The following is a 14,511-nucleotide window of genomic DNA, read 5'->3' as shown; positions in this document are numbered from 1 at the left end:
GCTGTTAATATCTTGTAGTTGTGAATTTGTGTATATGGTCAAAGTCAGTATTCTACAAATTCTACCAAAACCACCTTCAGGTTTACAGATATTACAGAATATTTTGGACTGTATAAGGAATTCAGTGCATTATGACCAGAACCACACAAATATCAAAATATGGGAATGCCACACTTAAAGGCATCCTGGTGAGAAATCATAGTTTGAGACTCTGTAGTTTCCATGAGAAAAACAAAAACCCTACTTATTTTTAAAATATGAATTAAACAGTACATTATTATTTAACAAGGCAAGGTTGACCCTTAGCTCAAGTAAATCATGCATGAAAGAAATTTAAATAGGTCAAACTGTATAGTCGTCTCATCTAAAAGGAACCAGACATGTTCCTTTTGTGTTTGTTAAAGTAATGGCACAATTATACTAATGTTTGAATGTTTCAGAAACATTTGTAGCATAAAACCACGCCTTATATCTGGGGTAGCCCATGTACAAACAAGTCTGCCAGAGCTGATTTTAGTCCTTGAAAGAGAACTGGAGTATGGCTTTATTAGTTAGTTCTAATGACGTTATTCTTCATTCCTAAATAATCATAGTCCATATAGTACTGTTTGAGAACAAAAAGAACATATATAAAATACCAAAGGTAACAAGAATTTTAAAAATACTTAACTGTTAGTGTACTTTAAGTCTTTGTGTTTGTGTATGGTTTTGTATAATGTGTGCTCATCCTCATATGGATAAAGGCATATAGATTTTTCATGTGTTTCTTTTCATGTGTAGATTAGAAACACATGTTTTATCCCTTGTGCAAGTGATGCCAAAAAGTTCTGGCGCTCAATCTTTCAATGCATTAAAAGGGATTGTTTCCTGCTGTGTTGTTAATACCTGTCCAACTTACAATTGCTTTGAAGATTCTCTTTTAAAAGTGCTCACCTCTTTCAGATATAGCCTTTAGAATTTTTTTCTTTGCTGCATTATCAGTTTGATTTAAGATAAAGGGTATTTTGCATCCAAAATATGGAAGATTATAACTCCTTTGTCTGTCTCTCACAAATTTCTAGTGCTAGTACTGCCAATGTTGCCAAAATAGAAGAGATGGAGCGCCTTTTAAGGGAGGCTCAAGCTGAAAAGACACGCCTACTTGAGTCAAGGGTAAATAAATGTGTTCTTCTAGACTGATAAATTAATTTTTAGACATTAAGTCATGTGTTTTGCAATGCTTTTTAAACCTTATGTTTTGTGAAATTACTACTGTATTATTTCTAATAAAATAACCCTCTAAAAAGCAAACAAAATCTGAAAATCTGGATTGAACTAATTTCATGTTGCATAATGTGTGCTTTTCTTGTTAGTGATCTTTTAATCTGGTAGTAATAATAAAACATAAATGTCATGATAAGGAACATTAATAGATGGTACGTGGTCTGTTCTGGCTTTTTAAAAGTAGAAAACAGAAATTCTTGTACCTGATATTCAGTTATTAGCAAGACTTGGACTGAAAACATACCTTTTTGTGTCTTATTCTCTTCAGGGTATGAAAAGATCAATTAAGTGTTTCAGTAATATTGATATCAATGGCCATTTTAGTAAACAAACCCAAACAAAGCAAAAAAAACTCTAAAAGAGCTCACTCTTCAGTGTGTCACTTGGCTACTCATTCAGTCATTCTACATGGAATAAAACAGGGATATAATTATTACTAATTGATTGTACTCTTTGTCGGTCTCTTTTAAAATGTGTTCAGGCACTAAACCATGACACTATGCTACATATAAAAAATGATTAGGCAAAATAGAGAACAAAATAATCAAATTCTGAAACTGCTTAACTAACCTTAAACGGCAGTTGGTGTATACAGCTGATATCTGATGTTCTCTATACTGTCCTTTTCTTATTTCTTTTACTGTATGTTTCATTACTGCATATTTTCAGAACAACTTGGTATATTTAGGAAGTTCAAGAAAGCTTATTTTTTGCCTGTTTTTTTGTTATAAGTAAATCTGTACTTTTTTAATACAGTTTAATATTATTACACAAATAAGGTACTTCTTGTTTGAAGTATCATTTTGCAATTTTTTTTTAATTGTTGTTGCTCAGATGCTGATGTTCTTTAAATCATCTTGCTGTCTAGGAACGGGAAATGGAAGCAAAAAGGCAAGCTTTGGAAGAGGAAAAACGTCGACGTGAAGAACTGGAAAAGAGGCTGCAAGAGGAAACAAATCGCCGGCAGAAGTTAATTGAAAAGGAGGTCAAACTGAGAGAAAAGCAGAGGGCTCAGGTAAAATGCCAATAAACACTGTCATCAGTTTTTTCTAACAGAACATCAAGTTCTGGGATTTTATTTCATTGTATTACAATGCAGTTACACAATAAAATTATTATATGGAATCGTTCTATTTCCTTTTATTTTGTGGTGGCAATAAAGCCTACATTGATAGAAAGGAGTCCTCACATAAGAGACACCAACCATCCATTATCCAACCAGCTATATCTTAACTACAGAGACACCAGTATATCATATTTAAACATAATCACTTTAAATAGTAGAGAAATGTATTTCCTAGAACTCCTAGCCTCACAAAAAAATGCTAATAACATGACCCACTGATGTACAGTAGAGAGTTCTGGAAATTACCAGTATGTGGTTGTCCCTAAAACAGATAAATTATTATTGAGGGCCTACTTAGTTATGGTGTTACACAAAAGGAGAACTGCTAATGTTTGTTGTCACTTTGTCAATTTCAACTAGTCAGCAGTAGTTTTTATTAGGTTTATCAACCTTACCCTGTTTACTTTGAAGTGACATTAAAATATACCATTAGCATGTAAGTTGTTCCTTAATTTCTGACATTGAAGTATAATCAACCATTTTGAGTAAGTCAATAAAATATTTAACATTTTAAATATGTAAAGGTTTAAGGATTTTAAGATTTACATGGGCTGATTACATGCAGGTCAGGTATAGTACATTTATTAGCAATGATATAGTATATCTTGTAAGCTTTCTTTTTGTGGTAATGCTTTTTTTAATACTTTAAGAGAGGTTATAGTCATAGACAGTATCCTGAAGCATTAGTTGTATTTAAATCATCAATCTGCAGCCAATTCAATGCATTGTACAATATAACAATTTTTGTTATCCCCATTGACAGATGCACTGTACCATTGTAGTGTACTGTATGTAAAAAATCTGGAAGAAATTAGTATAATCCAGGGAGTGGGAGGATATTCTTGTTATTATTGTTAATTACTATTATATACTTTTTACAAATATTATTTGCCAGTAAAGCAAAAAATTTACAAACTGAAAAGAAGATTACAAAGAGGATAGAAGCTAGAGAAAAGAAATGTCACAAAGCAGAATTATTGGGGTTAACACCTGAACATGAGAAGAGTTAGTACACAGCATGGAAAAGGGGGCGCAGATAAGAGACTCTTGCACAAAAATCCATTGGTCTAGATTAATGGCCTTTAATGCATCTAATTAAGGATCCTGGTTTGGATTGGCTCCAGGTGGCAGCAGTGGCATTGGAAGACAACCATGGAATGAGACAGCAGTTTCATCTACTTCATTAGCTGAGGTATTACTCTAGAATGTTGGTGCAGGTTTAGTGCAAGTTCACAAGGGATACTTGAAGATCTTATCCTGTCTTGTGATGGCTTGAGTCTATGAGTTTCTTTAATATTATGCACACTCCATTTGAGTAAGACCTCTCCTTGTGGTTGGGTATACCTCAGGCCAAAAACAAGATCTCTGATTTCCTTTCATTTCAGACATCTTATAATTATATCCCAGGACCTACCCTTCCCTATCAGTTCCAGATGCTCTGTGCCTGGTTTACTTTCACATTTGCTCTCATTTTAATGCAGTGTAACAATATTTGATATGAAAATGCACAGAAAATATAACATCACAATTGCTTTGAGATTAGATAGATTAAGACAGTTCTTCTTTAGAAATATAAAGCCAGGCCATTGGCTTCATTATCACTGTTAGTTCATTATATGTTTATACATAAAACTTTCTTGCTGTAGTATTTGTGGTTAATAAAAATAAAAATCTTAAACTTAAAATAAAACAAATTCATCTACATTAAACCATCCTTATTAATACTGAATCTCTAAAAAAAAAATCTGTATAAATTACAAATCAAATTATGTGGTTATTTTCACTTAGACTTCCCGGATAAAAATATGTGGCAGGAATACATATAGTTGGATAATAATCTATTATCTTAGTAACAGGAACTGTAGCACAAGTTTTAAAATTTTTTAAAATAAAGAAAAGGTAACACTAATAGTAATATTATATATGCTTTATTTTTTTCCTCCCTGGATTTTAGTATTAATCTGATGCAATAATCCTTAATAACTGCAGTTCAAAATATAACCAGGCATAGGAGCTAGAGACTATTGTAGTCTGTTGCTGAGTTTTGAATCTAGACATAATAATGAGAATTTAAAATAAGTCCACATAAGATTGAGATCATTTCCAACATAGTAATGTGTTACTTAGCATTATTTCTCTGTTTTAATGTATCTGTGTTTTAAAATGAAATACCTACTTTGCACTTAAGTGAGACAGGATAAATTCTTCAGTATATCTTTGAGATCCATATGAGTTCCAATAGAGATTTCCAGAGTCACATATTATTTTCTAATTTTAGAAAAAGTAGGAAATAGGTTATGATTTTTTTGCATCATTGTTGCTTTTAAATAATTGGCAGTGATGTACACTTTCTTGTAAAGATTGAAAACATCTAGACTTAAATAGGAGTAAAGTAGAGGGAATCCAGAAAAAAATGTGTAGTGATGATGTGAATATGGCCACTGAATTAAAGGAAAAAAAGTGAATGTAGCATAGTGCTGACTAATTTAATAAGACTCCATCAAATTCTCTTAAGTGTTTGTAAATATTTGGTTGACAGTAATTCTGCTTATCTAAGTTGTGCTGGTGAAGGTTTATTTATACAAGAACAAAAAAGTAAATAAAGTGAAACTGAGAAATTAATTATTGGTTGTCTGTACAGTATGTATGCCTTTTAAACATTTTAATCTTTGGGTTCTTTGTGTTGTCTGTCAAATACATGTGATGCATCTCACACTAAATGTCCTTTGCTGAAAACCACTGGTGCTTATTTTTTAATGTTAGTAGTGTTAAGCAACAAACCTTTCCATATGTTAAAAAAGATACATGTTCAAAAAAGATGTTTAGTCTGCTTTGCAGATAATGGTGAACCAAAGATAAGAAAGCCTTGTTGGGAAACAAAATGTTTGTTATCCAAATCTATCTTTTTGATTCATCTTAGTGGGGCATTGAACTTCCTGCATTTCATTCCTTCTCAATGACTTCATGGTTAAAGATACTTATCTGCCATTTTAATATTTGATTGTTTCCCTGCTTTAAGTAAGTAGTTTTATAGTCCGGCTTCACTAAATTGGGTTCTTGTGAGCTTTTGTTGAAAAGGTTGAGTAGATTGACAAAGATGAGGTTTTTTAAATAAGCAAATTTTAATCACTAAATAACTTCCTTAATTGTCCAGAATTTTCTTTTTTAAATATGCTTATACCATTAGGTATACACAATTTTCAGTGAATTACAAGACACACTTCTACACACACCCACACTGATTCACACATGGCCATTTTTACATGATAATCTGGGAGTGAGTCTGCACAAATTAGGGAAGTACATGCTGCAGAAGAGTCAACAGAATGTCGGAAGGGGCACAGACTTCCTGGGAATCCAGGCCATTAAAGGAGCCAGTGCTGAATGTCTATGTATTAGTAAGTGAGAGACAGAGAGAGATGATCAAGCACTTAAACAACAACACTGTTCCTCTACTAAAATCCGTTGTCAGGGTATGTGCCTGCTGGGAACACCTGGCTTGGATTGTCTCACAGAGTTAAGAAAAGTGTGTGTAGTTGGTGGTATTTCTGAGCAGTTTGAGGTAGAGCAGGTGTCAAGAATGCAAAGGCAGTGGATGACTCCAAGAAACAAAAACTGGAGACATTGAAGTTCACACCATTGAAGGGTTGCCTCCATTATACTAACCCTAGCCTGAGGGAGCAAGGAAGAGAACAATGCATTTCACAATGTATTACTCTACCAGCAGTAGTGATGGTAAAATGTCAGCTGATGTCTTAATGTAATGAACAAAAAAAAATGCACAATGAACACCTTTGAGCATATTATTTTGTAATACAGTGCAATCACCAAAGAGTATCATTAAAAGATATATCAACATCAAGTACTAAACAGAAATCAGAAATGCAAATGAATGTTCATAAATCATAAATTTATGTTCAGTGCATAAAGTGTACATAAATAACTGAAGGAATTCATGAAAATGACAACTATAGCAAGATTTTCACATTCCATGGTATATGACAAAATAGCAAGAAGTTCAAGTTCACACACACTGTTTAAAATTGCCCCACAAAAAATAAATCAACATGTTACTAAAGTGCTTTGGCCATCAAGCCCCAATGTGGAATTGAAAGGTTCAGACTGCAGAAGTGCACTCATGAGCAAAAGTATGACTAGGACACTGCAGGGACCCAGGGCCTGCCTCAGTAACCTGAAAATGGCATCAGACACTAAGAAAATGTCCAAAAAGAAATATTCTTCTATATAAGTAAGTGCATTGAGCTTATCGTAGAAAATTTGAAGAATGCTGTGATTATGACTGTTTGGTTTGCTGTAAGCAATTTAACAATACATTAAATGAAGGTGATTTACTACTTCATTTTTGCCAAGCGATTAGTGGGGCAGTGTCCTACCTGCCTTTAATGCTGAGAGAGTGCTGGGCATAAGTTCATCTAGCACACACTACTTTGGGATATGAAGGGAAAACCAGAGTGCCAAGAGAAAATTCATACTGGGAAAACAAGCAAACTCCACAAAGACAACAGCCATTGTTGGATTTTAACTCTCTTAACTGTAGAGATTTGAGGAAGCAGAAATTTAAAGAAAGCAAATATGAGTTTTAGTATATGTTTTTGTTATTTTGTAATAACTATATAACTGTTTAGCCTTTCCCATATTAGTCAGACTAATTAAGCCTCTGTTAGACAGTAGTTTAGAAGTCAGTTGAGTTTTTTTTTTTTTTATTGCAAATCCTTGTCTGTCTCCACTCCACTGAAATGTTATGCCTTATAGAAAATGATTTATTTGAAGAGTGGCTTTGAGAACAAAAGATCCTTAATTCTTTGTCTTTAATAATGTAGAATTTTTTCTGTATACGTATGCAGTCAAATGGTGGTGACTCCAAGACTACAAATTGGTTGCAGCTTCTAGAATCAAAAACTGGAAAATGCTTCAGCCAGTAAAAAGTTTGTCTGCTTAGCCTGCAAGGCTGTTTTAAGTCTTTTGTGGGCCACAGGCATATTACAGATTTTATTAAAAAGTTCTCTAGTGCCTGTTACTTTTATTTAACTTTTATTACTTTTAAATCATGCAAACCAAGGCAATTCCCTGTTTTTTAAATGCTTTTAAGTTCTTTGTAATGTTTTTTCTTTGGCCTGTTTTGTTGGAAGACCAAACTTGCAGAGTATATTGAATTACACTGTCCATACCACATTTCACTCTTGTTAAAGTAAGAGCTACTGCACACGCTTCTATAGGCATAGCAACTTAAAGAATATTTAACATATTTTTTGGAAGAGGATTTTACTTTAACAGTTCAATTTAAATGTTCTTCAGCACTCCTCAGTGTTGCTTACGTACCAAGTTTATCCATAAACAGAGTAGCATAACTTTGGCCCAGGGTTAATTCCCAGTTAGGATGTTTCGCATATAGTGAGATTCCAGTTTCAGCCCAAAGGAATCCATAGATGTGGTGAAAGGTTTATTTGTCAAGACTCTGAAGTAAACTACTCTCTTTACCTACTGACGATTCTTTGTTTAGTACTTGAATGTGCCTCTCATTTGACAGAAATGAAAAAAAAAAACAGTTATCCCCCATTTTTTAAACCGTAGACTCCAAAATAAAATTGGAACCCATTAAATAAAGTATGTCAAGAGTATGCAAAAAACATACAGAAAAATATCAGAATCGCAGAACATGTATTTTTGTCATGTTTTTCTTTCATGGGAAAATTAAGGCCTTTTGTGATTCTTTCTGAATATGTATGTACCAACCTCAAATGTGGTGGGGGAAGGACTAACAGACACTAACAGCAGTAAATGGTCCTTGGGAAGACCATTTATTTGGCTTTTTGTAACAAATTCTGACTAACTTCCACTGAAGGCCTTGGAGAAATGCTGTTTTATTTCTAAGGCTACTCCAGTATCAGCTTTAGCAGATGTCCAATAAGTACAGAACATTCCACTCCACAGTGCACATCATGTCTTCCCTCCCTGTTTTAATCCTACCTACTACACTATTCAGCACATCTTCTTTTATGCTACCTCCGCACAATTGGCTCCACCCCCTTGCATATTTCCTCACAAGTCCAAGTCAACTACATTTACTTTATTTTTCTTTATTGGCTTTGGTGACTAGCTCTGTTTGCAGCATTGCAGAGACAGTACACTCTTTGCATTACTAAATACAATCCATTCATTTAAGTCCTTAGTTCATAGGTAGGCCAAGTGAATACAGTGACTTACATATGGTGCATCTTACCATTATGATTAAGTCAAGTCAATTTGGGGAGCATGCACTGGTACAGTGCGTTGCCGCACCCATCAAACGGTGAAACAACTCGGGTTCCGGGTTGGCAACCCCCCAGGCAGACACGCAGTCCAGTCCTACCCTACGGAAATAACCCTCCATCTGCTGCAGCCAGGTGTTACGTGGGCGACCCCTTGGCCTGGTCCAGCCACTTGGGTCCCCAACAATGAGGCTCTTATGAGCTAGATCACCCTCGGGGAAATGCAGCACATGGCCGTAGTGCCGTAACTGAAGGTCCCTCGCAATGCAGGTATTGTGCCTCATTCGGGACTCCATGAGCAACCGCTCATTTGACACGAAGTCAAACCAACAGTACCCAAGGATTTTCCGGAGAGACACAGTACCAAAGGAGTCCTGTCTTCCGTCCATGTCTATCTATGATTTAGTAGTCAGTTTTTTTTTTATTTAAGTAATTAAAAGTCTCATTTGTCCAGACAATCACCTTATCCAGGCATAGTGTCATCTCAAAGATTTGTGATAATTTTGCAGTTTGGCTCTGATACAGTTACCCTTTTTCGTGTGACCCTTATGCCCCCCAAAAAAACAATCTGAGATTCTGTATGTGAAAACAGACTTTCAAAGTACACTGCTTCATACAGTATTAACAGTACATTACCTTCCCCAAGGTATCCCGGGGATACAGGCAAGGGAGAAAAGAGTCAGTATATATATATATATATATATATATATATGCAGGTCAAGAAACCACCGGGTGACCCGGATTCGACTCCTTGTGGAGGGCCATCCACTGTAGGGTGCATGGTCCGTGACAAGGGTGAATTCCGCCCAACAGGTAGTACCTCAGCTGAGTAATCGCCCATTTAATCGCCAGAGCAGTTCTATACAGCAAATAGTTACCTCCTCCCCCATATATATATATATATATATATATATATATATATATATATATATATATATATATATATATATATATATATAGGAAGCGCCAAAGCGAACCTCCTCATTAATTCCTGGCCAGTAGAAACGGGCTTGATCCGCTCCAGAGTTTTTCGGTGCCCAGGTGGCCACCTAGGAGGTGGGCACACACACAAAAGAAGCCGGCGTTTCTTTAAATTGGAACCGCAACACGGAGAGAGGGTCAGCGTCGACCTCAATGGGCGTGGTTTCCTCCGCTCCGCCGCGGCGTTGGTGGATGGCGTGTTAGCCAGCGGCGGCCGGGAGTCAGCAAAAAGAAACGCAGGTAGGACGCTACCTTTTTCAGGACTGTGTATTTCAACAATAATGTTTTAAAAATCCAAATAACTTTGCAGATCTTCATTGTAAAGGGTTTAAACAATGTTTTCCATGCATGTTCAATTAGCCATAATCAATGAATTAACATGCACCTGTGGAATGGTCGTTAAGACCTTAACAGCTTACAAAAAGTAGGCATTTAAGGTCACAGTTCTAAAAACGAAGGACACTAAAGAGACTTGTCTACCGACTGTGAAAAACACCCAAAGAAAGATGCCCAGGGTCCCTGCTCATCTACGTGAACGTGCATTAGGCATGCTGCAGGGAGACATGAGGACTGCTGATGTGGCTAGGGCAATAAATTGCCATGTCCGCACTGTGAGACACCTAAGACAGCGCTACAGGGAGACAGGACGGACAGCTGATCATCCTCACAGTGGAAGACCACGTGTAACAACACCTGCACAGGATCGGTACATCCGAATATCACACCTGCGTGACAGGTACAGGATGGCCACAACAACTGCCCGAGTCACACCAGGAACACACAATCCTTCCATCAGTGCTCAGACTGTCCGCAATAGGCTGAGAGAGGCTGGACTGAGGGCTTGTAGGCCTGTTGTAAGGCAGGTCCTTACCAGACATCACCAGCAACAACGCCACCTATGGGCACAAACCCACCTTCGCTGGACCAGACAGGAGTGGCAAAAAGTGCTCTTCACTGATGAGTCACGGTTTTGTCTCACCAGGGGTGATGGACGGATTTGTGTTTATCGTCGAAGGAATGAGCGTTACACCGAGGCCTGTACCCTGGAGCGGGATCGATTTGGATCGATGGCTAGGGCCATTCCCCCCAGAAATGTCCAGAAACTTGCAGGTGCCTTGGTGGAAGAGTGGGGTAACATCTCACAGCAAGAACTGACAAATCTGGTCCAGTCCATGAGGAGATGCACTGCAGTACTTCAAGCAGCTGGTGGCCACACCAGATACTGACTGGTACTTTTGATTTTGAGCCTCCCTTCATTCAGGGACACATTGTGAAACATTTTTAGTTTATGTCTTATGGTTTTGACTCTTTTAGTGTTCATACAAATATTTACACATTAAGTTTACTGAAAGTAAAACAGTATATATATATATATATATATATATATATATATATATATATATATATATATATATATATATATATATATATATATATATATATATATAAAATAAATAAATAAAATAAATATTTATACATAAATAATGGGCCAATCTGAACTTTTCAGGCTTCAACATTATTGAAATCCACCTAATGATGTGGGATTTATAAGTTGAGGGGTTTTTTTTTTTTATTTTAATTTAATTAAGGACTTGTTGATATTAAAACTGCAAAGTTCATGACCAGCAATCAGTCTACCATTAGGGTTAAGAAAGTAAAAGGTACTGTGTAAGAAATGAGGAAGCACTTGAATTAAAATTTTAGAAGTAGCGGAACAGCATTCCTGACCATTTTAACTATTGGACATTGAGCTTGTGGACAGGTAGAAGGGGATTCATGGATGTCAAGGGAGTGTTGGGGTGCCAGCAGGGTTGTCTCTTTTAATCCTAACACAAATAATACCAAACAAAATAAGTGCTCCATGGCACAAAAGGCAGCTAAACAGAAACAAAAAGTAGTCTTTGTGATTTTTCTCTCATTTTATAAGGTTATCAGCTCAATACAGCAGTTCTTTCTCGGGAGCTCCATTCTAGTGGCAGTTTGGATCTGGATTCAGACATCTCTCTGTGTAGCATCCATCTTTTATTAGAGTCCAGCCAGAGTCCTCACTGGTTGTCTTCTTGCATTGTGCGTGAAAAAAAGTTGCAATATTGTTAGCAACAGTGCCCCCCTATAGCCCTGGGGTGAGATCACTTATCACAGATAAATCTGGAAGGTGATCTTCCGATGTGCACACGTAACAAGCGAATTCAGAGAATATTTTAAGGATGAACAGCAGTGCAGGTTTAAAAGCACAAACCAGGGCAGTGAAAAGCTCATGGAGCTTTAATAAGCACAATACATCACAAGCATTTTAAAACTACTGCATATCAACTATTTAAAATTATCAGTAATCTGTCAGTTGCTCAAAAATAAAAAATTCTGGAAGAAACGCAACAAAACTTTAAGTTAGCTCTGCTCCCCAGTTAGATCATATATGAAGCACTTGGGTGTTTGTCCCGGAGAAAACAAATTCCATGGTGTGTGCATTTTAAATATGAAGCATTTTTAGTAGACCTTTAATTAAATGGACAACTAATTACTGTATATCTTTAAAAACTGTAAATATATACAAAATAGTGAGTTAATACTATTTTTCATGGAGGAACATGGGAAAAAGATGGGTTTTTTAGTATATTTGCCAATTTAAATAAAGGGCAACCTTGTTAATAGTCATTATTTTCCTGTATAAATCGTTGGTTGTTACGATAAAAAATGTCAGTTAAATATATCCTATAGGAGACACACACAGTGATATTTGAGAAGTGAAATGAAGTTTATTGGATTTACAGAAAGTGTGCATAAATTTGGGCACCACAAAAAAGAAATTAAATCAATATTTAGTAGATCCGCCTTTTGCAGAAATTACAGCCTCTAAACGCTTCCTGTAGGTTCCAATGAGAGTCTGGATTGTGGTTGAAGGTATTTTGGACCATTTCTCTTTACAAAACATCTCTAGTTCATTCAGGTTTGATGGCTTCTGAGCATGGACAGCTCTCTTTAACTCACACCACAGATTTTCAATTATATTCAGGTCTGGGGACTGAGATGGCCATTTCAGAACGTTGTACTTGTTCCTCTGCATGAATGCCTTAGTGGATTTTGAGCAGTGTTTCGGGTCGTTGTCTTGTTGAAAGATCCAGCCTCGGCGCAGCTTCAGCTTTGTCACTGATTCCTGGACATTGGTCTCCAGAATCTGCTGATACTGAGTGGAATCCATGCGTCCCTCAACTTTGACAAGATTCCCAGTCCCTGCACTGGCCACACAGCCCCACAGCATGATGGAACCACCACCATATTTTACCATAGGTAGCAGGTGTTTTTCTTGGAATTCTGTGTTCTTTTTCCTCCATGCATAACGCCCCTTGTTATGCCCAAATAACTCAATTTTAGTTTCATCAGTCCACAGCACCTTATTCCAAAATGAAGCTGGCTTGTCCAAATGTGCTTGAGCATACCTCAAGCGGCTCTGTTTGTGCTGTGGGCGGAGAAAAGGCTTCCTCTGCATCACTCTCGCATACAGCATCTCCTTATGTAAAGTGCGCCGAATGGTTGAACGATGCACAATGACTCCATCTTCTGCAAGATGATGTTGTAGGTCTTTGGTGCTGGTCTGTGGGTTGACTCTGACTGTTCTCACCATTCGTCGCTTCTGTCTATCTGAAATCTTTCTTGGTCTGCCACTTCGAGCCTTAACTTGAACTGAGCCTGTGGTCTTCCATTTCCTCAATATGTTCCTAACTGTGGAAACAGACAGCTTAAATCTCTGGGACAGCTTTCTGTATCCTTTCCCTAAACCATGATGGTGAACAATCTCTGTCTTCAGGTCATTTGAGAGTTGTTTTGTGACCCCCATGTTGCTACTCTTCAGAGAAAATTAAAGGAGGAGGGAAACTTACAATTGACCCCCTTAAATACTCTTTCTCATTATAGGATTCACCTGTGTATGTAGGTCAGGGGTCACTGAGCTTACCAAGCCAATTTGAGTTCCAATAATTAGTTCTAAAAGTTTTGGAATCAATAAAATGACAATGGTGCCCAAATTTATGCACCTGCCTGATTTTGTTTGAACAATTATTGCACACTTTCTGTAAATCCAATAAACTTCATTTCACTTCTCAAATATCACTGTGTGTGTCTCCTATATGATATATTTAACTGACATTTTTTATCGTAACAACCAACGATTTATACAGGAAAATAATGACTATTAACAAGGTTGCCCAAACTTTTGCATCCCACTGTATAGTGCTTTCTTTAACTTGCGCCCAGGCGTTTGCAATCATTTCAATAGCTTCTTTTGCGTTAATTTTAATCTCCTCCTGCCTACAAGTTATGCTGATGAGAATTTTTCTCATCATTTCCTTGCGATAATACACTTTCAGGGTGCGAATGATGCCCAAATCCAATGGCTAAAGCACTGCTGTGCAGTTGGATGGGAGGAATTCAACGCAAACATTATCTAAATGTGGAAGCATGTTGTGGGTAGCACAGTTATCAATCAGGAGCCGAATCATCGTTTTCTTCATATTGTGAGGTTTCTGAACTCTTGAGACCCCCCCCCAGCACACACGCACACACACACACACACACGCTGAAATGTGTCCCGGCGCATTGCAGCATCTGTGGAAGATTGTTTGTCTGTTGCTGGGGCAGGGCAATAACAGGCTCATAGCGCTGCAGTAAAGCAACACAAAAGCAAATTATTAAAGATCGGGGTTGCGCAATAAGTCCCTGTCTTGCACCCCAAAACACGAGGCGGAGTCTCAGTACTTGAGCAAAACCAGCTTTATTCAGCTTGAAATAGGAACGGCACACTTATTTATTGTAGTGTGATCTGCCACTCTGCTATACACAGACACAGCAGTCAGGCTGCATCACCCATCGATATCT

The 14,511-nt window shown here is 37.0% G+C and overlaps 1 protein-coding gene across 1 annotated transcript in view; it reads left to right on the top strand.

Moving 5' to 3' along the window:
- Positions 1-14,511, top strand: part of phldb2b (pleckstrin homology-like domain, family B, member 2b) — a 299,785-nt gene that overhangs the window by 265,975 nt on the left and 19,299 nt on the right. Inside the window, exons 18-19 of the mRNA XM_039745516.1 lie at positions 1,062-1,152; positions 2,132-2,278. Of these exons, the coding sequence (XP_039601450.1) occupies positions 1,062-1,152; positions 2,132-2,278 (238 nt within the window). The remainder of the gene's footprint in view (positions 1-1,061; positions 1,153-2,131; positions 2,279-14,511) is intronic.

This window comes from Polypterus senegalus, chromosome 2, assembly GCF_016835505.1.
Source record: "Polypterus senegalus isolate Bchr_013 chromosome 2, ASM1683550v1, whole genome shotgun sequence".
In the NCBI taxonomy this organism is placed as follows: Eukaryota; Metazoa; Chordata; class Cladistia; order Polypteriformes; family Polypteridae; genus Polypterus; species Polypterus senegalus.
The sequence above is the reverse complement of the archived record's forward strand: the minus strand, read 5'-3'. Positions and strand labels throughout refer to the sequence as shown.